The sequence below is a fragment of the Lipotes vexillifer genome, unplaced genomic scaffold, assembly GCF_000442215.2.
Source record: "Lipotes vexillifer unplaced genomic scaffold, Lipotes_vexillifer_v1.1 scaffold299, whole genome shotgun sequence".
Classification (NCBI taxonomy): domain Eukaryota; kingdom Metazoa; phylum Chordata; class Mammalia; order Artiodactyla; family Lipotidae; genus Lipotes; species Lipotes vexillifer.
The window spans coordinates 407,861-432,526 of record NW_006784347.1 but is presented as its reverse complement, the minus strand read 5'-3'; the positions used below and the strand labels follow the sequence as shown (position 1 = coordinate 432,526).

The window sequence follows — 24,666 nt, the reverse complement described above, 5'->3', positions numbered from 1 at the left end:
ATGATTATGAAGTCATCGACTTAAACATATTTGAGTTATTCAAGCCATTGAAATTCTTTTCTGTGCTCAAATTGTCATTTTTGATTAGTGGAAGCCTCTTCAAGCTTGCTGTTGAGTTCTTTTTTTTTTTTTTTCCCTTTTTGCCATTGAGTTCTTTTGACTGCAGTAGTCTTGAGACCTTTCTTCTCTCTCACCATTAATATTTAATGGGAGCCTGTGTGTTGAAGTTTACTAGGAGGGATAACCATAATTTGAGCCGCATGGTTCCCAATGATCTTTGACCCACCTGCCCACCCCCAAGAAACATTTGACAATGTAATCATTTTTGGTTGTCACAGAAGGTGGGGAGGAAGGTGTTACTTGCACCCTGAGTAGAAAGGTCCGGGAAGCTGCTACTTACTTACAGTGCACAGGACATCTCCTCCTCAGAGTGTCAGTAGTGCTGTTGTTGAGAAACCTTGACATATACTAATTTAGCTAGCATTTGTGTAGTGTTTTAATAGTTTGAGAAATCATATTACATTTCCCACAATCCCATGAAATTGGCATTATTGATCCTTTAATAACAGATGAGTAAATTTGAGGAGGTCATACAACTAACAAGAAACAAGAATTTGATATCAGTGGTCTTTATGGTTGATGTCTTTTTCTTTCTCCCCCCATTATAAGTGAAGACAGTGTAGTTTGTATGACTACAAAAATAACAGAGTTGAGACCAGACACTGTTCTAAGTGATATTTATTCTCAAAACAGCCTTATCAGATAAGCAGCTGTTATTATGGATGAAGCCATTACTTAACTTGTCTAAGGTTATACAGCTAGTAAGCAGCAGAGTTAGGGCTCAAACCCAGACAGCCTGGCCCCATTGCCCACACTTTTTTTTTTTTTTTTTTTGCGGTACGAGGGCCTCTCACTGTTGTGGCCTCTCCCGTTGCGGAGCACGGGCTCCGGACGCGCATGCTCAGTGGCCATGGCTCACGGGCCCAGCTGCCCTGTGGCGTGGGATCCTCCCAGACCGGGGCACGAACCCACGTCCCCTGCATCGGCAGGCGGACTCTCAACCACTGCGCCACCAGGGAAGCCCTGCCCACACTTTTAACTACTGTATGTTGCCACATAATTTTTCTTTTACAGTTTAAACATGTTTTTTTTATCTTTAAATCTTTAATACCTTTGGAATTTATTTTGATGTGAAGTAGGAATCCAACTGCTTCCCACTCCCTAGACCTTAACTTCCCTGATTCATTTATTGGAAAAGTCATCTCCCCCTGACCCTTTTTTTTAGTTAATTCATTTAGAAATATTGCCTGTGTTAAACATTAATATTGTCATGTTATATATATTGGTCTATTTTTTCTTTTTGTTTAATTAATTTTTCTGTTCCTTAACCAGTAGCATATTTTTTTAAATTACTGTAACTTTTAAAATGTGGCAGGGCAAATCACTCCCGTCTACCTTTGCTTATCAGAAAATTTCTGGGAACTTTTCCCCTTGGCATTTAAAATTCTTCCAGTTTGTAGTATATTTAAATTACATTTACCTCTTCTCTCTTCTGTACCAAAAACCTACTGAGTTTGTAAGATGATAGATTAATTTGTAGAATATTAATAATTAATAGCTTTAAGCTTTGTGCTTAAAATTTCTAGTTAAACTTATCCCAGTATTTTTTTTTTATTGTTGTTATAGTCAAGAATAGATAGACTCTTTGGTCACTTGTATGTTTCTAAATAAAAGTTATTTTTAGGAAGATGACACTTGAGAAAAACACCTGAGGTGAGGGAATGACCATGGAGCTAATAGAAGAGCCAAGTGCAGGGGCCTGTGATCAGGAAGTTTGCCTGTCATTTTGGGGAAGGAACAAGGAAGTCAGAGGAACTGGTAGCGTGAGCTAGGAGAGAAGCAGGAAATGAAGTCAGAGAGGGGATAGAAGTGACAGATGGTATAGGGCTTTGTGTGTACCAGTGCAAGAACTTTGACTTTTATTCCTCATGAGATGAGCCATTGGAAGGTTTTGAGCAGAGGACTGGCATGGTCTGACTGAGGTTGTAAAACAAGATTACTCCAACTACTGTGTCAGATAACTGGAAGGAGGGACAAGCAGGAAGACCAGTTTGGAGGCTATTTAAGAAACCCATATGAGGGCTTCCCTGGTGGCGCAGTGGTTGAGAGTCCGCCTGCTGATACAGGGGATGTAGGTTCGTGCCTCGGTCTGGGAAGATCCCACGTGCCACGGAGCGGCTGGGCCCGTGAGCCATGGCCGCTGAGCCTGCGTGTCCAGAGCCTGTGCTCCGCAACGGGAGAGGCCACAACAGTGAGGCCCGCGTACTGCAAAAAAAAAAAAAGAAGAAAAAAGAAACCCATATGAGAAAAGATAGTGATTGCAGTTGAGGTGGTATGAAATGGTCAGATCCTGGATACATTTAGAAGGCGGAGACGATAGGATTTCATGATTGGTTTTGTGGTATGATAAAAGAGTTTAGGATGAGTCCAAGGATTTACGATTGAGCAACTGGAAGTTGGGAAGAGGTAAGAGCTCAGTGTTAACTCACTAACTCTGAATGCCTGTTAAGACATCTAAGTGGTGATGTTGAATGGGCAGTGTTGAAATTGTATTAATTGATGTCCTAATATCAAATACTTTTGATATCCAGGAATAAATCCCACTTGCTCATGGTAGGTTGTTTTTATTTTTTTGTGGTTTTTAAAGTAAACAAACAAATAAATAAATAAATGTGTATAATTTGGCATCTTAATTCTGTGTGTGTATATTTAAAGTTGCCCGAACTGTCCTTCAAAAAAATTCCCCAAATTTACCTCTTAATAAATTAAGATATTTTTATATACTTACAGGTTCTTTTAACACTTCACAGTTTTTCATTCAAAAGTAAGATTGGTGTGTAAGTATGTGTGCACATACTTTTATCAGGTTTTAAATCAATTCTATTTTTCTAAGAGGACTAAAGAAATCTAATTTTTTTTTAATTCTGATGAAAACTCATTTTTAAAAAAATGTTTATTTATTTACTTTTGGCTGTGTTGGGTCTTGGTTTCTGTGCAAGGGCTTTCTCTAGTTGCGGCGAGTGGGGGCCACTCTTCATCGCGGTGCGTGGGCGTCTCACTGTCGCGGCCTCTCTTGTTGTGGAGCACAAGCTCCAGACGCACAGGCTCAGTAGTTGTGGCTCACAGGCCTAGTTGCTCCGCGGCATGTGGGATCTTCCCAGACCAGGACTCGAACCCGTGTCCCCTGCATTGGCAGGCAGATTCTCAACCACTGTGCCACCAGGGAAGCCCTACAAATCTAATTTCTTTATGCCAGCACCAGCCATTTTAATTGAATAGAAATTGTCTGTTCTTCAGTGTTTTTAAAGGCTTCACTGAGGACTAGTCTGAGCCCCTACCTTTATTTAAGGCATGTGTATTGTATTCTCCGATTAGATGGAATATAAAAATTGTAACATTTAAACATTATAGAAATGCGTAATGTGGAAAATGAAAGCTCTCCTTAATCTCCTCCCCACCATCATAACCACGTCAGTGGTTTCTTGCACATTCCTCTATCCTCCTTCTCTCTGCATCTCTCTACATGTTAGTGTTTTATTTGGATATAACATTATTATGTCAAGACTATTTATTTTTATTTTAACTTGGCTGTGTGTATGTGTCTACACTATTGTATCCTGTATCCAGTTTATCAATTAACTAGTGCTTTTTTGAGGAGTTCTTATATGTTTGCATTTTTTCCTTTTTTCTCTCTATTAGGCCTGTCTTACAGTTTATCTAATGAATTGCTCTGTTCCTATCTAACCCATTCTTGAGGTGGGTTTGGGAAGAAGGGGGAAAAAAAACTCCCAGTGAGCAGTTCTTAAATTTGCTGTTTCTAGCACGTATTTTTTCTTTTCGTAATTTCAGTTTTTATTTTAATCTTTCTCCTAGTTTGTTCCTCTTGCCATATCGTTTTTACTCTACATCCAGTCTATAAAATGGAATGCTGTGCATTGCCCACTTGGAGAGCTAGTTGATGTCATGGGTTAATTTATGAGGAGAAAATATACCTCCCTTTTAAGATTTCTTATTCTGATTTTTATATGTTTTTCTAATCTTGTCAGTGTTTAAAGTTTTGGTGCCATTTTTGGATTCTAATTACCTAATCCTCCCATTCATCTCCTGTGCAGTCTGTGGTTTTTGTCCCTGCCAATGTAGGCCCCTCTCTCTCTCTGCCTCAAAATGTTACCTCCCCCAGAAAGCCAGCCCTGGTTAAATAGGTTGCAAGAGGTATTTTTTCCCAAAACAGTACCAGTTAATGTCTACAGAAGTGTGTGTTTAGTTGGTATAATTTCCTTTCAAAGGCATCTACAATTGCAGCTTAGTAGAATTCTTTTACTTTAGCATAAGTTGCCCAGTCTAACCTTCACAGGGCCTTCTTTGAATGCCACCCATCTATGTTGCTGCAAGAAGGAGGCAGTTGGGGAATGTTGATAAAGACCGCATTGTTCTCATATTTATCTTTCTTCTGTGCGTGTCTGTGAAGGCAAACAGCTTTCAAGAGTTGGGTGTGCTGAAACTAAATGTACCTCTTGCAGTTGTTACAGAGTTTTGATGCTACCCTTTTGTCTTTATTATGATACTACCCTTGCTCCTAGCATCCCTTGTCATAGTGTCATTCCACAGACAAATCCCTTCTTCTAGGACTGCATGCTACCCAGATGACTTTTTTGTGGTCATGATTTGGCAAATGCCAGAGTTGTTCATCCTAACACAAGAACCTAGGGATCCTGCATTCAGCTTGACCTGAAGTTTTCTCCTCAAAGCACAAAATCATAAAAATCCCATTTTGTTTTTAATAGAATTAAATCTTTTGAAGACTTAGATTATTTTTGACTGTGATTTTTCTTCTGCGGTATGCGGGCCTCTCACTGTTGTGGCCTCTCCCGTTGTGGAGCACAGGCTCCGGACACGCAGGCTCAGCGGCCGTGGCTCACGGGCCCAGCCGCTCCGCGGCATGTGGGATCCTCCCAGACCGGGGCGCGAACCCGTCTCTCCTGCATCGGCAGGCGGACTCTCAACCACTGCGCCACCAGGGAAGCCCAACTGTGATTATTTTTGACTGTGGACTTAGCTGGAGAGGTATTTCTTATCCTGCTAACATGTATACAAAGGAAGTTTAATGAAAATGATTTCTATCCCATTGGAGTTAATCTAGCACAAAGACTGTGGGTATGAACACTCACCATCCCAAATTCATTTTCATTACTTAAGTATGAGCTTTATAACAGTAGATTTTTGGGCTAGGTTAAAGAGTAGCTAATGAGTTCTGTGTAGTCCACGGAAATTTGCCGTGTCATTTCAGGCCACCTGGAAGTCTTTTTATAGCAGGAGATGTGAAAAGAACAGGAGAGGTATGGTTGGTTATTCATTAGTATGGCTCTTAGGTGGATGAAGTTGCTGAAGAGGGCAAAGTCATGTTCCAGCCAGAAATCTGGAGCCAGCTATTCACCTTAGCAGATGGTGGAAAACCATCAAGGTGGTAGAAACATACAGGTTTTGTAAAAAGTGTTCTTGGTAAGCACCTAAGGGCTTCACGTAACTTAATGTCTTCATTGGAGAAGAAGCAGGTTTACTTAATTATTTTGAAGGTTAGTGTGTTGGAGAAATGGAAATCTTTTAACAAACTGGTCAAACATTTTGTTTGGTGTCATATATGTATCTAGAGAGGGCCTTTTTTTTTTTTTTTAGCTTGCAGGTCACTTTTATTTTATTTCTTATTTTATTGAGGTATAATGGACATATAACATTACATAGTTTCAGGTGTACATCATAATGATTTTTTGTTTGTTTCCGGCCGCACTGCGCGGCATGTGGGATCTTAGTTCCCTCACCAGGGATCGGACCCGTGCCCCCCTTCAATGGAAGTGCGGAGTCTTAACCACTGGACTGCCAAGGAAGTCCCTAGAGAGGGCCTTTTGAATCTTTGGGATACTGAATGGGAAGCTGGGTTTTTATCAGACACTGAATTGTCAGTTTTGTCTGACTTTTCACAGGTTCACCGGAACAGCACAGTGCGCTCTGGCTGTGATGTGAATCCCTCCTGTGCACTGTGCGGCTCAGGCAGTGCCAGCACCACGCCTCCAGAAATCCACTATGAAGCCCCTCTGTTGGAACGCCTTTCCCAGTTGGATTCTTGTGTTCACCCGGTTCTAGCATTTCCAGATGGTAAGAAAGTCTACATAATACAAAGTCTAATACGTGAGACTTAAAGGGTTCAAAGTGAAAGAAAGTCGGCCAAGATTCTGGTACAACCCCCAGGTACTGTCAAGGTATTGCTGTCAACAAAGTCTTCTCTTAGAATTTTGCAAATAGGTCTCCCAGACCGGAATGTGCCACTAAAACATTGCAGCTTGCTAAGAGAGAAATTCCCCTAACACTTCAAATGGTGAGGCTAGGACAGTTGCCTCCAGCCACAATGCTTGGAGCCTGGTCTGTTATACAGAGTCTGTCTTTAAAAATGTATTATCTATGTGTGCCATGATGTAAAACAGCATGGGAGCGCTGCTAAGTTGATCTACCTGATAAGCCTCCGTGTCTGCCAATTTTCCTTTTTCACCTCCCTTTTCATAATTGCTTTTCTCCCACGACATGAAAGTCATTCCTCTTACCCATATTGAGTCTTGCTGTGGGTCTTGCCCCCCAGAGTGTAAAAACCTTGGGCAGTAGGGACACCAAAGGAACCATTTCAGAGTTCATGGCTCCTGAAGAAGAATCCTGTGGGAATTAAGTAAAAGGAAGTTTTGAATAAAAAATAATGAAGATGGAGGTACATTATTTTTTTGTATATAACTTAAGGCAAAATTCTCTGCCTTTTCTGTCACCTTAGAATAAATAGAGAATTAATAACTTACACCTGAAACTAACATATTGCACGTCAACTGTACAGTATTTAAGTTTTAAAAAGAGAAAGAATTAACAACTGAAATTAGATTTTACTGTGACTGTAGTCTGAATAAGTAGGTGTAAAAGATTTTTTTTAGTTAAGGTAAATATTATATACGTACATGCTGAGGTGTTGGTATAAATAAATATCTTTAATGCATATAGTATTCTAGAAAATACAGCCTTTACAACTGTCTGAGTTCATGATTTTCTTAAAAACTATATTTCGGAATTCCCCGGCGGTCCAGTGGTTAGGACTCCATGCTTTCACTGCTCAGGACCCAGGTTCAATTCGTGGTCGGGGAACTGAGATCCCACAAGCCTCACGGTGTGGCCAAAAAAATTTAAAAATTTAAAAAATAAAATAAAAATTACATTTCATATGGTGGGGGTACATGAGCAAAAATATTGAAAACTGTTCTATAGACTACAGGAAGCCACTGTTTTCATAATCTGGATTTGTTTCACTGATTTGCAAATAATCTCATGATCTGGCCCCTCTTGAATCACTGTGTTATTTTATCTTTGTGTTATGGTTTATATGATGGCTGTTTATGACCTTATTTTCCATTAGTTAAATTTTAAGTTCTCTCGGGGTAAGGGACCATGTTTTTCTTCCTGCTCTATCCCTCATAGCACCTTACAGATAGTCTGTGCAAGTTTTTGAAAGGAGGATAACTAAAATAGGAGTCTGGGGAATGTGAATTATATGGGATGTAAGATTTACTTATTGGCATGAGAAGAAAACCCAAGTTCTTTTTAGCATCAGTAGTATATTATCTTTTTCATAAAAGGGCAGATACTAAATAATTTAGGCTTTATGGATCATACTGGCTAGGTTTAGTCTATGTTGTAACTAGGCAACTCTGCCCATATAGCACAAAGGCAGTCGTAGACCATGTATAAGCAAGTGGGTGTGGCTGTTTTAGTAAAACTTTATTTATAAAAAGTCATTACTGATAAACTATCCTGGAGAATCCCATCTCTAATTGATCAAACATCAGATGACTGTAATCCCCTCATTCCTTATCTGTTCTTCAAATGACTGGATTCTTTCTTGGTCACCTAAATCTGTTGAGCTACTCCAAGCCTTACTATCATGACTCCCTTCAACTGTAAGAAAGGCATGGTATAATATTCTTGCTGCCACATGACTTCTAGTAAGAGTGGAAATATTTAGAGAACTTGAAACATATGGATAGCAAGCTAGGCAGGGGTTTAGGTCAGGAGTGGTGGAACAGTAAATAAACTTTAGAACATAATGAGTAGAAAACACTACAACATTCTCCTCTGTACTTCAGATTCCAGAGTCATTGACATTTACCCTTTCTTGCCATTTGGATTATAACTTATATAACTTAAGATAATATTTGTATAGTGTTTTATAGTTTACAAGCACTTTTCTTATATTTGTTTCATTTGCTTCTCTCAGTAATCTTGTAAAGTTACTTCAGTTTTACAGATCAAGAAATAGGCTTAGAGAGGTTGTGGTTTATCTCAGGCTACATAGCTAATGTAGAAGGCTCCAGAATTCAAACCGAGGTCATCTGATACCTGTCCTTCTTTTCACTATAGTTCATGTTTCTCCTCAGCCAGGATATTAAGAGAAGTCGGGTTTCTACCTGTTTCCAGACTCTAGCTACAGACAGAGACACCAGGATGATTTGGGAACATTTCTTGAGTTACTCTCTCAGGATTACAATATTGAATTGTATGGTCTCATATTTGAATAAAGAAGGCTGAAGCCTATAGTTATATCTGATTCTGATAAGGTCTCTTCCATACTCATTGAATATCAGTTGATAAATATGTTGATCATTCCTTTGTCAGCAATATTACCATGTATAGTTGTGAATTCTGTCTCCCATCCCCCGATCATATATGCCCAAAACACCTGCCTGGCATCTCCTGTTCCATCATTCAGCATCTCTACTAGGAGGTACCTATTTCCTATTAACACTTTCTGTTCTTCTGACTGCATCGTATCTATAAATCTGACTGCTGCCCTTACACTTCCCCACTCCATTCCATTCCAAGCAGCCATAGGTAGCAAATGAGGGGGAAAGGAAGGAGACCCCTTTCTATGGTCTCTGTGGTCTTCATTTTCCTGCCTGCTGTTTCTCTGTGTCTGTCTTGTCTCCCCCACCACTTTTTCCCCCTCCTGCCTTTCCCCCTTCTCTCCCCTCTCTCTGACACACACACACACACACACACACACACACACACTCACTCACTCACTCACTCACTCACTCACTCACTCACTCACTCACTCACTCTCCCTCCCTCCCTCCCTCCCTCCCTCCCTCCTAACCATAACATTGGGGTTTGGACAAGCGAGTTGGTCATTAAACTCTACTTATGAGACTGTACAGGGGAATAGTATATTTACCAAGTAGAATGATTAACATATCTGCCTATGGATAAATTAGACGTTCTGTGGGTTGATTCGGGGACCTAATTAGTGTATCTGATATTGTGACTATCGGGATAATTTTGACTTGATCCAAACAACTGCCACATTCAGAATGCTATCTATTTGTAAACTGGAAGATTCTCAGGGCCACAAAGATGTGAATAGCGCCTCCTAAAGTATTGAGATTCCCCAAATATCTCTGTGTAGAATAGTGAGTAATGGTGAAGACTAGCAGCCAGCACCCCTGTGTGAGTCAAACGTGCTCCAGACCTGACCTCTGGGCCACCCCTTTGCAGCCTCTTCTCTAGACTATATTTAAAGACTGCGGGACTTCCAACTTTTCATTTTCGTGTAGAGTTTTACTAATGTTTCCTAACCAGTTTGTGTACTTTGTGAGGATGGGAACCAACTGCAGCTCTTAATCTTAGAGTTCTATCTTCCATCTTGCCACACCTCAGCCGCTACCATTAATTTGAGGAACTACTGCCTGACTGGAAGGTGGAGACATTAGGGTGTGATAACCCTTTAGTACTCCAGAAAGAGGAGCTTGTTTCCTTATTACCTCACTTAATCAAGCCAGTTAATCCTTAGCTTGAAATGTAGAGGATGTATATAACCTTGGGGGAAAGAATGTTTAGATTTAGGTGTGTGCTTAATAAGAGCACCACCTGCTGGCTGTGAAGATCAGTGCTCTTTTGAGAGAGCTTGCCAAGACAATTAGCTGTATACATGAGGCCACTGCACCTTACCAGCAGGAGGAGGAAGTGAGCATTACAAAACACCACAAGAAAGTGTTCTTGAGAAAATGGTGGAAAGTAATGAGTAAAACAGGTTAATCTTGGAGTGTCAGACCCTGGTGGGCCTGAAGTTAAGGTCTTTTCATTTTGTTTGAGGAAATAGTAACCTAAGATGATGTTTCCTGTCATTGATGTGCACTTCAAGAATCTGCACCTTCCTGTTTGATAATACACTTTAATAGCCATTACCTACGCAGGTATGCAGTGTGTGGAGTCCTCTAGCTGAATGGGTCCCTACTGTGTTCTCTTCCATTTTTACAACTCTTTGCTTACTTTCAGGTCCTCTATATCCAATCTGTTTCAGAGTTGTAGCTCTGTAGATCCCAGGTGTTATTACTCAGAACAGGAACTCAGACCAGCAATTCCTAAGAGATCATTTTTGTTCACTGACTGGGGGGTTTAACTTGAGTTTCTCTTTACTCTTATATAAAAGCAGTTAAAACACAGCGAACTTCTAGCAGCCTGAGTCCCTTAAACAGTTTGTTGTTATCCCTAACTGCTTACTCAGTGGGCTTATAGGGGAAATTGCTCTTGGTTTTGCTTAGTACCTCAGCTCCAGAGCACAAGGCAGTAGTGGTCTACACTTGTGCCAGCTTCCGCTTCAGAGCATTTAAATGAGGGGAGGGGATTAAGAGTGGAGTTTTAGTTGAAGACTCATTGATTTAATATGTTAGAGTTGAGAGACTCAGCAGTCATCTGGTCTAGCAATAACATATAAATGTCTTTTCTCTCGTGCTTAACTCCAATTGATTGATGTTGTCTGTATGGATTTAATTAACTAGTTAATTATTTGAGACGGGTCTAAGGTCTTGGGGTACAACAGAAAGAATGTTGCGAGTAGCCTGTGCCTGCAGCAGACAGAAGAGGAGAGAGCTAGAGCATGTGTGCTAGGATGTTACCGGCTCTGATCAAGGCTTGCTGCCTCATTTCACAGATGAAGAACTAAAGCCCAGCTAAGTGATTTGCTCTTGTTTTCTTCTACTCAGTGAGGGGACGAGGACCCGTGTCTAGGACTACTTATTTCCACCATAACCATATCCTATTTCCTTTTCTCCCTGGCTTAATTTTCAGGTTTGGGAGCACAGTGACTGGAAAATAAAAGGAAAAGACAGTGAAACTACTATGCTTTTGTAGTCCCATTAAACAGCCTTTGCAGGCTTCCTTGGCAGTCCAGTAGTTAATGACTCCATACTCCCAATGCAGAGGGATCGATCCCTGCTCAGGGAAGATTCTGCATGCTGCGTGGCATGGCCAAAAAAAAAAAAAACAACCAGCCTTTGCCAAGGGGGGGAGTAACTCTCCTGTTGACCAAGGGGTATCCTGGGATATAGAGGAGGTGCTCTCCTACTTCTTGAGCCTTCTTTATACCTTCAAGCTCAGCCCAGCTTTCAGAATTCCTCTAGACGATGCTTTATTTCCTATATACTTTTCCCCAACCACTCTGAGTTAGAGCAAGGAATTTTTACCATTAATACCTCTAAACTTAATTCTTATTTGGGAGATCTTTTTTTTTTTTTTAAACATTTGACCTTTGGGGGATGGGAAAATCAAACCATTTTATTGAGGGCCTTGGGTGGGATCTAAGGGCTGGGAGTACAATGAGCTCTGATATCGTTGGCCTGGCTGAAAGCTGATATATTTATGTTAAGGTTTGGGATACGTGAATTTGTTTTTAAGTGTAGAAAGAAAGAATGATTATGGGAAAAAATTTCAGGAGATAGCACTGTTCCCAGAGATGTATCTTGTTCTTTGAAGTGTCATGAGATACATGGTCTATGCTATAGGAAGGAGTTTCTTTTTTACACTGCAGAACTCTTTTGAAAAATATCCTGTACTCTCCAGTTCCTTGGGAATAATTTGAGAAATATCAGATTTCACCCCAGAATTAAACTGCTCCATTCTCTGGGCCAAAGAATAATTTCATGGTGTAGTGGCTAAGAGTATAGGTTTTAGGATTTTACAGACCTGAGCTTGAATGTTGCTTGTTACTTACTAAATTGTGTAACCTTGACAGTTAATTCACCTTTCTGGTTCTGTTTTTTAGCTTTAAAGGGAGCATAGTAATGTTTACATCATGGAATTGTTACGAAGATTAAGTAATACACAGTGCCAGCCACAATATAATGGGTTTAGTAAATGTTCGTTTATTTCCCTCTTCTTTGCCCCCCTAGCTCCTAGCTCAGATTAAGCACATCAGATTAAACTATCCTCCCTGGGCACCAAAACCTCAATAATGTTTAGAAAATACACTAAATAAACCTCTAACAATTCTGAAAAAAAGAAGGCATGCCATTGGTGAATAGAGTTTGGAGTGATTTTTGAAAGATGGAAAACAAACAGGATAACTGTGAAGAAATAAAACTAGAAAAAAGGGGAGCCCAAAGCACATGCTTTTGAGTAAACTGCTATGGGGTAGGAGCTGTTAGGGGAAGGTTCTTTGCCCACAGTGAAAAAGGACAACAGAACTAAGGACGGGACTTGGGCATTTGCCTGGGTGATAAGTTTGGACTTGTTTTGGAATATAGCTAGGTTGGATTTTTCCCCTTTTCCATAGAGTGGTGGTGTTTCATTCTTTGCTACAGCAGCGGGTATGAACTCAGGGGCTGGGACCTTTTTTTTTTTTTTTTTAATTTGTTTTATTTATGTTAGTTTTGGCTGCATTGGGTCTTCGTTGCTGTGCCTGGGCTTCCTCTAGTTGCAGCGAGAAGGGGCTGCTCTTTGTTGTGGTGCAAGTGTTTCTAATTGTGGCTTCTCTTGTTGCAGAGCACGGGCTCTAGACATGTGGGCTTCAGTAGTTGTGGCATGTGGGCTCAGTAGTTGTGGTGCACGGGCTTAGTTGCTCCATGGCATGTGAGATCTTCCCGGACCAGGGCTCGAATCCACGTCGCTTGCATTGGCAGGCGGATTCTTAACCACTGCGCCACCAGGGAAGTCCCAGGGGCTTGGACTTTGACTATGTCCCAGGTAGTTAATGATTCCCAGGAGGAACTGGGAGCTAAAGAGAGATGTTCTGGTCTTCAGATTAAAAAGGACCATGGAAAGTTTTTTAGAACCCTGAAAAAAGACCCACACCTATATCCATGGTGGTGAAGTTTCAGAATGAAACTATAAAAAGGAAAAATGTAAGTTTCAGATTGCCACTAGAGGTTCTACCCAGAATAATAGGACAAGAAATAGAAATAAAAGGCATACAAATTAGAAATTAAAACAGCTTTTTGTAAGTGACATACTTGTGTATGTAGAAAATTCCAAGGACAACACAACAACAAACAAAAACTTCGTAATGGATTTAGCAAGATCACAGGATACAGGTCACTATATTAAAAATTACTGTATTTCTACATACTAGCAGTAAACAATTATAAATTGAAATTTTAAAAAGTGCTGTCATGTATAATGTCATCAAAAATATCAAATTAACAAAATATGTATAAGAACTGTACAATGGGGACTTCCTTGGTGGTCTAGTGGTTAAGACTCCACACTCCCAATGCAGGGGCTCAGGTTTGATCCTTGGTCAGGGAACTGGATCCCGCGTGCTGCAACTAAGACCTGGCGCAGCTAGCTAAATAAGTAAATTAATTAATAATAAATAAATAACTTTTTTTTTTAAGAACTGTACAATGAAAACTACCTAACACTGATGAGAGAAAATTAAAGAAATCCTAAATAAATGGAGAGGTGTACCACGTTCACGGATTGAAGGACTCAGTATTAGAGTTCTCCCCAAATTGACCCATAGAGTTACCACAGCAAGCTTGTTTCCCCCCAGAAAAAGTTTAGAGGAAGAAACAGAGCCACCTACAAGTGAATGAGTCAGATTCTATCTTATTGGTGACACTGTAATAGCTTTAACGTCTGAGAGAAAACTGGTTTTAATCTAGAAATACTATTTCTAAAGAAATTACTCAAGGCCACATTCTTAGGAAAATAAAAGAGGAAACTAACAAAATGGAAAGATGCAAGAAACAGTGGTGAACCCCCACAGAAGGTAAAAAAATTATAATTAAGTCTAAAAGATTAATTTATGATATTGAATATTAACTAATCCACTTAAAAACCTAGGTAATCCCCAGGTGGGAGGTGGTGAGGGTCTGGAGGAAGGAGGGGGGAGAATAGTATAGTTCTTATTTAGGGGAAGATGCAGTACCCAGTACAGTGTCTGATAAAATAATAGACGGTAAGTAGTTGTTGAATGAATATATCCTGATTATGTTGATAGAAAGAAGGAGGTTGAAATATTTCAGTTTCTCGAAGAATAATAACAGGATGTTTATCAGTCTTTCAGACCAATAAAATTAACAGACTTGGTGGAACACAGGAACAGAGAAAAGTTCATCAATCTAACAAAAGGTGTTTTAGATTTTTTTGTTTGGAACTTGCAAATAAAAGGCAACAGTGACTTGTCTGTGAACAAAAGAATGACCTTCAGTAACGTTCCAATAAACAGATCTTCCACTTGACAGCGCTTGCCCTGCTTGGGTCATCCTGCCACTGGGTAGATAAAAGAAGGGTGCAGTGTGGGTCTCGCTCACCGGTGACCTAGAGTTGCTGTGAACACGCCTCACTTCGTGCGAGAAGAGCCCAGAGCCCAGGTGTCTGGACTAAAACCGCAGTGTTTTGTGTTTCTTGCAGATGTTCCCACAAGCCTGCACTTCCAGAGCATGCTGAAATCTCAATGGCAGAACAAACCTTTTGACAAAATCAAACCTCCAAAAAAGTTTTCACTTAAGCACAGAGCACCCATGCCAGGCAGTCTCCCTGATCCAACTCGTAAAGACAGGCACAAGTTGGTCAACTCCTTCCTGACAACAGCCAGTAAGTTTCAGGGGTCCAGAGAGTCCTCCAATTACTTTCCTATTCCTTTTGTGTTCTTAGGTTACGGGTATGGCCATGGCACTGTGTCGGGGTTGGGAGAAGCAGTTGACTGATGTAAATTCAGCTCACAGTCGTCTTTTCCTCCTTGTCTTAGATGCTCTCGGATGGACTGTGAAAGCTACTCCAGACACCATGTATCTTGGGGCTCAGTGAACAGCCAACTGTTCCGTGGCATTGGGTCCATCTGTGGGCAGGCTGTCTCCTGTAGTCTGGTGTCACTTTTTTCTGGTTGAGAGCCCTGTGGGCTCCTTGGCCTGTTTTGGCCAGTGTGTTATTTGCCAGAAGCGTCAGTCCCAGAGGACTGTCCTGCTGCCCTGGGCGTCTATCACTGACCTAGAGAGAACTCAAGAGCTCGGAACTCAAATAAGAAAAGATTGAGAGGAGGTGTTTCACAGCTCTTTTTCTGTTCCCCTCTTCAGAGCTGTCCCATCACCAAACCCGGCCTGACAGGACCCACAGGCAGCACTTAGACGATGTGGGGGCCGTGCCTATGGTGGAGCGAGTGACAGCGCCCAAAGCAGAGCGCTCGCTCAACCCGCCGCCACCCGTGCATGACCCAAACCACAGCAAAATGAGATTGCGAGACCATTCATCCGAGAGAAGTGAAGGTAGGGCCAGGCCCGGCACCTCTGCCTTCGTTTGCACCTGCTCAGGGCTTTCTGGGGCCGCCTGGGCTTCTTATAATTGCCCTTAGCTTTGTCCTTCACTTTCTAGGAAGGCAGAGTAGAGGGGCCCTCCTGCTTCTAAGTGTAGGTCACTTCTTACTCTGTAGCAACCTCTGCTCCATCCCTACCTCCCGTCAACCAGTTTGCTTCATCTTTTTATCCTTTAGGCTTAGAAAGCATTTTTGCCTTTACTGCATATTGCTGGCATCTAACATGTTAGAAGAGACAAGGCAAGTTATAGCCTTGCCTCTTCTAACATGTTACTCTGCACACACTGGTTGTGGCACTATATTAGAATTGTTGTTTGCCTGTCTTCCCAACGTTTGTGTTTAGAGAGGTCCATTCATTCATTCAACATACATATGCAGTAACCACATTTTAGGCAGTGTGCTAAGGATGTACATGTATGTTGAATGAATGGGCTATTCTAAAAACAATGTTGTACAGATTCTATTGTCAGCAACTAAGTACTTTTAACATAGAATCAGATTTAGTTTTCATTCTTTAAATAAGTAGGAAACCACAATATTAATAAAAAGAAATAACTTTTTAAAAACTTTAATCCCTTGTTATAAACTAACACACTATTGTAAAGCAATTATACTCCAATAAAGATGATAAAAAAATAAAATAAAAAATAAACCTATGGGAATCAATCAATAAATAAAGATTCTTTTATTCACAAACAAACAACAGAAACTTTAATCCCTAACAGTTATACCTATAAAGTAGATATTTTCTTGTTGAAGGTAAAATGTCATGAACCGATATCCCTAGGTTAAGATTTGGAAATGACTTCTCTTAATTTGGGGCATAAAACAAACATTAGTTCTTTTTTTTTTTTTCATTCTGTGTCTGTGTGATGTTTAGAGAATACTTAACCATCCTTGCCATGATACTTTAAAGACAGAAGAGAGGACATGTGAGTTCAGAAGTTAATAAAATGCTTTTTGTTCACATACGTCGTTTAAAGAGGCATAACAGAATAAATGTATAAAACACTCTGGTTATTAAACCTGAACATTTGTTCAGAGACAAAGAAATTTGAACCAAGGCCACAAGAGGTCATTCATTCAACATGTAATTATTTTCATCTACAATGTGCTGGCAGCTATTTCAGCATAGGGTGTAACAATGAACAGGGAACAAGGTCCTCACGTGTTGGGAGAGATAGACAATACATAGATTTTAAAAATAAGATTTTCAGGTAGTGATAAAGTGCTGGGAAGAAGAGAAAACAGAGTGATGTGCTCGACAGTGAGTGGTTGAAAGCCCTGCTGTACCCGGAATGGTCAGGAAAGGCCTCTCTGAAGAGTGGAGTTTGAACTGAGCCCTGAATGATGAGGATGAGCCAATCTGCATGAACTAAGGTTAGAGTAGTCTAGGCAGAGGGATGCTCCAGTTCAGGGTCCCCAAGGCAATCACAACGTTGGATTATTCTAAAACTATGAGAAGGCTAGTGTGATTCTTTAGTGTGCGTGAGGGAAGTGAACTTGCCAAGGTAGGCTGGGACCAAGTCATATTGGGTATAAGGAATTTTGGATTTTATTCCGTTGTGATGGGAAGCCATAGGACACTTTGAAGAAGGAGTGTAACGTGATCTAATTTGTTATAATAAGATCATTGTGGCTATAGTGTACTGCAGTGGCACAAGAATGGAAACAAGGAGATGGTGGCTGTTGCATTGGTCCAGATAAGAGATGATAGATGGGGGCTTCCCTAGTGGCACAGTGGTTGAGAGTCCACCTGCCGATGCAGGGCACGTGGGTTCGTGCCCCAGTCCATTAGGATCCCACATGCCGCGGAGCGGCTGGGCCCGTGAGCCATGGCCGCTGAGCCTGCGCGTCCGGAGCCTGTGCTTCGCAACAGGAAAGGCCACAACAGTGAGAGGCTCGCGTACCACCAAAAAAAAAAAAAAATCAGAGTCTTTTCCGAATGACCTCCTTGTTCCTCCCCTCCCACACCCACAGATTTTGTCTCCATAGGTGTTGTAGTATCTATCACTAACTCAGTTGTCCATTAGTAGGGGGTCTCAGAAAAACCAAACTATTTTAAAGAGGCTAATTCTAATAGAAGTCTTCTCTGAGTCTTGGTGAGACTTCAGTATTTTTTCACCTGCTGCCCTCTTGTGCTTGGAGAATGTAAACTTAGGCCTGGATCACTTGAAATTTTTACTTATTGTCTAATGAGTACAAATTTTGTATATAGCACTGTGCTGACCCTTAAGGCTCTTGCTGCCAGATTTTTTCAGAGAATCTGGATTTATATAATAGCAAGAAGAGTGATAGGCCAGGTAGTTGAAATAAGGTAGAGAAGCTACAAGACACTGGAGGAGTGGTGGGGGAGGAGGGGGGGGTGTATGTGGTAGCGCTCCCACGGAAAGCCACAAGAGCTGATAGGCGCACCAGAAGCACCTCCATGGGCTTTTTTCTTTTCTTTCTTGGAAGCTCTGGATTTTCTGATTTGGTAGTTAGAAGAGAGGGGGCCCTGAACCTGTTTTTTCTTTTTCTTTTTTAAATATACTCCTCATCTTACATCTGATGTGCAGCCAGGTTTGGGAACCACTTTTCATTCCCATCACCTGCCCTCCACCTCGTTCTAAACAGGAGAAAGTAGTTAAGTTAGATCAAATGAGTGCCTTATGGAATTGGGAAATCTAAATGTAGGGTGGGAGCTGGAGCCTGCTGACCCCCACAACCCGCTCCTGTCCCTTTGCCTTGAAGGCACTAACAGCAGGCCCAAGGAGATTCAGGAAAAGTACATTCCTGTTTCTGCCAGCAGTTTCACATTCATTCTTTTTTGGGGGGGGGGGTACGCGGGCCTCTCACTGTTGTGACCTCTCCCGTTGCGGAGCTGTGCTCCGGACACACAGGCTCAGCGGCCATGGCTCACGGGCCCAGCTGCTCTGCGGCACGTGGGATCTTCCCAGACCGGGACACGGACCCACGTCCCCTGCATCGGCAGGCGGACTCTTAACCACTGCGCCACCAGGGAAGCCCTCACATTCATTCTTGACCAAGATATAGGGAAAGCTATCTCTTGAGGCTTTCTTAAGGTACACTTCTTGTAGTGGGGTGTATAAGTTCAGCAGAGATGTGGCAGAAGCCTTTGAGTGTGAGGTCACTAATCCTCAGCCAGGCAAGACTTGCAAAAGTCTCTTCAACCATTTTGGTTAACCAGTTACCCTAAATTTGTGAAGTCAGTGATAGTCTATTCCTACAGACAGAGGAGAAGACTGAGATGAAAAAGACATTGTAATAACCTGAAATCGTAGGTGACAGCAGCTAAAATCCTGGCCCAGGAAACATTGCCTTTCAACATTTTCTGAGAAGGTCCTGAAATAATACGATGAATCAGTCATAGATCCCCCTCTAGGAACAGAGAGTAGAGAGGTCAGCTGTAGGGAACAACCTCTTCCCCATCTTCCTTCACTCTGGGCTGTGGCCACACTTAGTGGTTTGGGTTTGAATGTAGCCTCTTAGTTGTCTGCAGCTGTATTGTCACCATGGCAGCATGTTTGTCATCCCACTGTTTCACTCTGGGCTCTCACAGCTCAATCGCCAGTCTCTCTGTTTCAGAGCAGGGTGTTTGCTATCTGGGCACAGGCAGCTCGTGGACATGCCCCTCCATCTAAGAAGCCATGCCCTTTGGCTCCCTGCTTTATTCCTCCTATGATCTCCCGCTTGCTGCAGATACCCGCCTCCTCCTCTGATATTGGATCCTTGTTAGTCTTCTTTCCCAAGGGTTTGATCTTAACTTCCTATAGGAGCGAATTTCCTTTCTCCAGGAGTGTGAGCTGTACAGCCAAGGCTTCCCTCCACTCATCTCTGTTGATATAGCTAGAATGCTCTCAGCCCTTTCCCTCAGAATAATAGCCAGAAAGGGGAAATCACGTAAGGGCTGAGCAGATGGTGGGTACAGATTTAACTGAAGAGTTCAGATCTACGAGAAGGAGGTGCTTCCATGACAACCAAGGTTAGATGATCCATTGAGCTGGGCCTGTCCTTTGGGCATCTTTGAGGGTAGGGGAGTTCATCTTTTTAACCCGAAGAATCACCACCAGGCTGAAGCATTGCTTTCAGGATCCCCCATGGGTCTGTGTCATAGACGAGATAAAAGGGGAAGCAGAAAGGAAGATTTAGTTGGGGTTGTTAATAAGGCTGTGCGTAGAGTAGTAGAAACCGTGGCAGTTGACTCAAGGCCCCAGGATACCCACCCCTGTAAGCTCCATCAGAAGTCTCTTTTCACATGAGTCCGTGAAGAAAGAGGGTGCAGGTGAGACTTGTGGACGGAAGATACTCCTCAGGACCACTTAGTATTTCCCCTGCACACTTTGCTGTTGGGGGACTGTCTCCTAGGTGCAAGCAGCTGCTGCCATCCCTGCCTGGGCCCTACCCAAAGACCCAGATTCCTGGTTATTGGTGATCCTGTTTTAAATCTCAGATGTATAATTTGAGGTATGTAGAACTGTTCCTCCCTCTTAAACTTGCCTTTGTCTTACAGCAGCCAGTAAGGAGGAGAAGGGGAGAGAGCTCCTTCGATATTAACAACATTGTCATCCCAATGTCAGTCGCTGCAACCACCCGTGTAGAGAAGCTGCAGTACAAGGAGATCCTTACTCCCAGGTAAGAGGCCCTGGGTGATGGGCTCTTCTTGCTGGTCTTCCTGTCATTGCCCTTTTCCCTCTCCTCTGGTCACTGAGCTTTGGGGCCTAGCCTTGGCTGTTGTCTTCTCTTTAAGAGAAGGTCTACCTGATCAGAGTGAAGTTATTTCTTTACATAATTTTCTTCCATTATATGAGCACCAACCAGACCACAGGCCACAAACTGGCTATAGACATGTTTTGTTTGATGCATACAAATATGTTTTAAAATATTGAATTTGTTGTTAGCATCAAAGCAAGATTTCACATATGAATGTTTATTTCCAGCTTTTGTTGACACATCAAAAGATTGGGCAACCCTGTATGTGCACTCCCGTGTGGCAGCAATCAGCTGCTGCTGGGTACTGCTGGTCCCCTCTAAACAGGTCCTTTTGCTTGAGTTTGTCCATTTCCCAGCTCTAGTCCCACCCTCAGCCTGCTTCCCCTCTTTCTGCCCCTTGTGCGCATTTGAGTGTGGGACCTCTTAAGAGAGGCCCCAGGGCTAAGCAGGCCCAGCAGAGAGCAGTGTCACTTGCAGGTGGAGAGCTCTCGTTCCTGCACGGATGTACTTATCCTGCCCAGACTGCCTGCCATCTCACAATTGTTCCTTCCTGGTTTTGCAGCTGGCGGGAGGTTGATCTTCGGTCTCTGAAGGGGAGTCCTGACGAGGAGAATGAGGAGGTAATGGCATGGGCGTTCCCTCTTAGAAGAGCACACGCACTCATGGGTGCACACACTGCAGATGCCTCAAGACCTGTGGGTGTCAAGTGCAAGCTCATTGTATTCCTGTCCTGACCAGGAAGAGCCTAGTGTGGGGTGGGGCTGCTTCTAGAATTGGTCTACGCAGTTAAACTTGACTTCCTGGAGGAAAGGGGGGGGATCGATGAAGATGCTCTTTTGCAGATAGAGGACCTGTCTGACGCAGCCTTCGCCGCCCTGCATGCCAAATGTGAGGAGATGGAGAGGGCTCGGTGGCTGTGGACCACGAGTGTGCCACCTCAGCGGCGGGGCAGCAGGTGATGGAGCAGGCACAGGCCTCCAGGGCCTGTGCAGGGAGGGTCAACGGGGAGTTGGGACCCTAGCTGTGTCCATGGAGTTGCCACTTAGTTGTTCTTCATATTCATTCCCTGTTGATGGCTGAGAATACAGACGTTCTGTGGTGTTTGTTGGGACTAATGAGGGTATAAGCAGTCAAATGCTGGACCCTTGCTGAGTGGTGACTGTCCAGTTCTGACAAACTCCGGTGATCTCCCGGGGTCCAGGAGTAGGCTGTCTATGGCATCTGGAGGCTGGTTGGGGGTTGTAGTGATTGGATTAGAGGAGCTTTGGAGGCCTCACTACAAGTTAACCTTCCTTTGAACAGTAGAGTTTGATTTTTGTGGTCTTGCTTTACTTGGAAGAACTGTCCTACCCTCTCTCCCTTTAGTGTTACAGTGAGAAGCCCTCAGGATTCTCAAGTAGAAATATTTAGGGCTCTTGTTTTTGCTTTTTTCTTTGCCTGCAGTTTTCAAAGTCTGGGCTAATTCCCCTTCCCCTGTGAATCCACTGGGCACTGAGCCAGGGATTACCCCCAGCGTTGTTCGGCCGTGGCCTTTTCTTGGGATGACAGGTGTACACAGCTCTTAGATGCCGTGTTGTGTGCCTGCCCGTGTGCACAGCAGTGGAAGAAAGTGAGGGGTCTGTGGTTCCTAGTAGAGAACTGCTGGTGTCAGTCTGCCTCAGTTCCTCTGGTCGGGAAGCTTTTTTCATGCCTCCTCCCCAACCCAAAAAACAAACACATAAGAAATTCCCTATTAACCAGGCACTCAGATTTGTGCTTCTTGGTATACAGGTCTTACAGGTCATCAGACGGCCGGACAACGCCCCAACTGGGCAGTGCCAACCCCTCCACCCCTCAACCCGCCTCCCCTGATGTCAGCAGTAGCCACTCTTTGTCCGAGTTCTCCCACGGGCAGTCCCCCAGGAGCCCCATTAGCCCAGAACTGCACTCGGCCCCCCTCACTCCCGTGGCGCGGGACACTCTCCGACACCTGGCCAGTGAAGACACCCGTTGTTCCACACCAGAGCTGGGGCTTGACGAGCAGGTGAGGAACGCTGCCTTTCCGTGAGCTTTTAGCAGGGTGGCGGATGGGATTGTTGGGGGACAGCACCTGCTCAAGCTGTATCTTCATTTTACTGATCCCCCCCTCCCCCCCAATTTGAAGGGGACAGGGGCTGAACTCGAAGTTGACTTTCTGAAGGTACCGTGGGACCGGCCATCATTAAAAAGCTGCCCACTCTGATAATTTTCTCTGGGCCAGCCCAGGAACTCTAGAGGGACTGGGCATGGCCTCCAGTCCACATGTCTGGGGAAGGAGGCGGGCTGGGACTGGGTCCTCACCAAGGCATCTTATCTGCCCGCAGTCTGTCCAGCCATGGGAGCGGCGAACCTTCCCCCTGGCGTATAGTCCCCAGGCAGAGAGTGAAGACCAACTGGATGCACAGGAACGGGCGTCCCGCTGCACTCGGCGCACCTCAGGCAGCAAGACTGGCCGGGAGACAGAGGTGGCACCCACCTCGCCTCCCATCATTCCCCTCAAGAGTCGGCATCTGGCGGCAACAGTCACAGCTCAGCGTCCAACTCACAGATGAGTGGGATATGAGAATCTAAACAGACTCACTATTGGCATTAAAGCTTCAGAAAACTCTGCGTTTGATATTCAAACATCATATGCCGAAAATTTTCACAGTTTTTAGTGAATTTAAGGAATTTAGATTCTACTTTGATAATTTCTTTCTTGTTTTGATTTTTGTTTTGTTTATGTTTTGGTTTCCATGTTTTATCGTCACACACCTGAGCACTTCTTCCAGTTGGCAAATAGTTCAGGATAAGACCCTGCTGGCCTGGTCCTGGCACATCCTCTGCACTGTTGAATCACTGGACTTGGCGATGTTGGATGATCACCCCTCTCTCGTGCCCCTGTGGGCAGGGTGGGACAGCCAGGCGGGCAGAGGGAAAGGAACCTCCAGCTCAGCATCGCCCCCTGAGGTTAGGGTGGGAGAGAGCAGTGTGCTCTGGGCTCGTACCCCGTCCCTTCTGTTGCTTAGCTCAGCTCCGGCCCTCCCAGCTGGGTCCCCTTGGTCGTCTGTGCTGGAGCACCTCCACCAGAGCCTCTTGGCCCGAACTCCAGCTATTCTCACCCAGCTCTCAGCTGACAGAATGGCTTCCCCTTGTCACCCAGGTCTTGGAGACCTGTTCTGGGTTTCCTCTGCATTCGGTCATCCCTGTTCTGACTCCTTAACTGAGGTAACCTGGCTGCGGCTGCTCAGGTCCCCATCTTGCCCCTTCATGTCCTCTCACCTGCTCTCGCACACCATACACACACCCACGCACACAGTCCTTCCACTTGGAACGTTTTCCCCCCCTAACCTGGTCTATGGAGGTAGGGTTAGGACTACTTAACCTCTCTTCCCACTCCCCTGCAGACTCTAGGGGGTCTTGGAAATGAGCAGCCATCTCTCCTGTATAATTCTGTTTTCACTGAGTCATTTGGTCATATTTCCCCACCCCCGTCCAGTTCCCTGTCAGTGTCTGTCAGGTCCTTCCTCTTTCGAGCTCCCTCGCCTGTGGAACACTGTCTGGTCCTAGCTGTGGTTCCCATCACTCCCCATCACCCCCCGCCCCCCCCCCCCCCCAAAACCAGGCAAGCAACAAGGGTGAGGACACCAGAGAGAACTGTGGGCTGGGGAGAAGACCCAGCCAGGGATACCTGCCCAAGACGTTTGGCTGGAGCTGGTCTATTCAGAATGGGAAATGGAGACAGGATGAGTTAGCTGCTATACTCTCGGGCTGGTAAGTGCCGGTCGGCACCGATCCTCTGTGCGGGAATCTCTCCGCTCTGCCCCCCGCACCCCTGTGGCTGCGCCCTCCTCCGAGGCTCCCGAACATCCCCCCCCGCCCCCCCCCCCCCGGATTAACCTTGTGCCTGTCTCATCTATGATCACATCACCAAAAAGGGGGGCAATAAGGACTTTTTTTTTTTTTGCCATTTTGTAATCGTATAAAAATAGTAGACAAACTGCTTAATGGTTGGGGTTTTTTCACAATTTTCAACATTAGTGATTTTTTTTTTTGATTCTGTTTGCAAGTTAAAGGGTTTGTCATTGTTTCTTTAAAAACAATAATGCACCATATCCCTATGCATAAAGTGCTTCTATTTATAAGGTTGAAAATTCTGAATAACCCTTTTAGCATTGTAAAAAAAAAAGAAAAAAGAAAAAAGAACAAAAAAAACCTTGTATTTTGTAAATATTTTCTTTTCCTGCTTTGAGCTGTGTATTGGCAGCGAAACATGTAGCTGTCTT

General features: G+C 43.6%; 1 protein-coding gene across 1 annotated transcript in view; it reads left to right on the top strand.

The window, feature by feature from the left end:
• The window catches only part of KANSL1 (KAT8 regulatory NSL complex subunit 1), a 126,499-nt gene extending 103,546 nt beyond the window's left edge, over positions 1-22,953 (top strand). The window contains exons 6-14 of the mRNA XM_007456802.1: positions 6,039-6,210; positions 14,773-14,955; positions 15,435-15,623; positions 15,730-15,764; positions 20,184-20,305; positions 20,946-21,003; positions 21,226-21,338; positions 22,154-22,406; positions 22,726-22,953. Of these exons, the coding sequence (XP_007456864.1) occupies positions 6,039-6,210; positions 14,773-14,955; positions 15,435-15,623; positions 15,730-15,764; positions 20,184-20,305; positions 20,946-21,003; positions 21,226-21,338; positions 22,154-22,406; positions 22,726-22,953 (1,353 nt within the window). The remainder of the gene's footprint in view (positions 1-6,038; positions 6,211-14,772; positions 14,956-15,434; positions 15,624-15,729; positions 15,765-20,183; positions 20,306-20,945; positions 21,004-21,225; positions 21,339-22,153; positions 22,407-22,725) is intronic.
• The last annotated feature ends 1,713 nt before the right edge of the window (positions 22,954-24,666 follow it).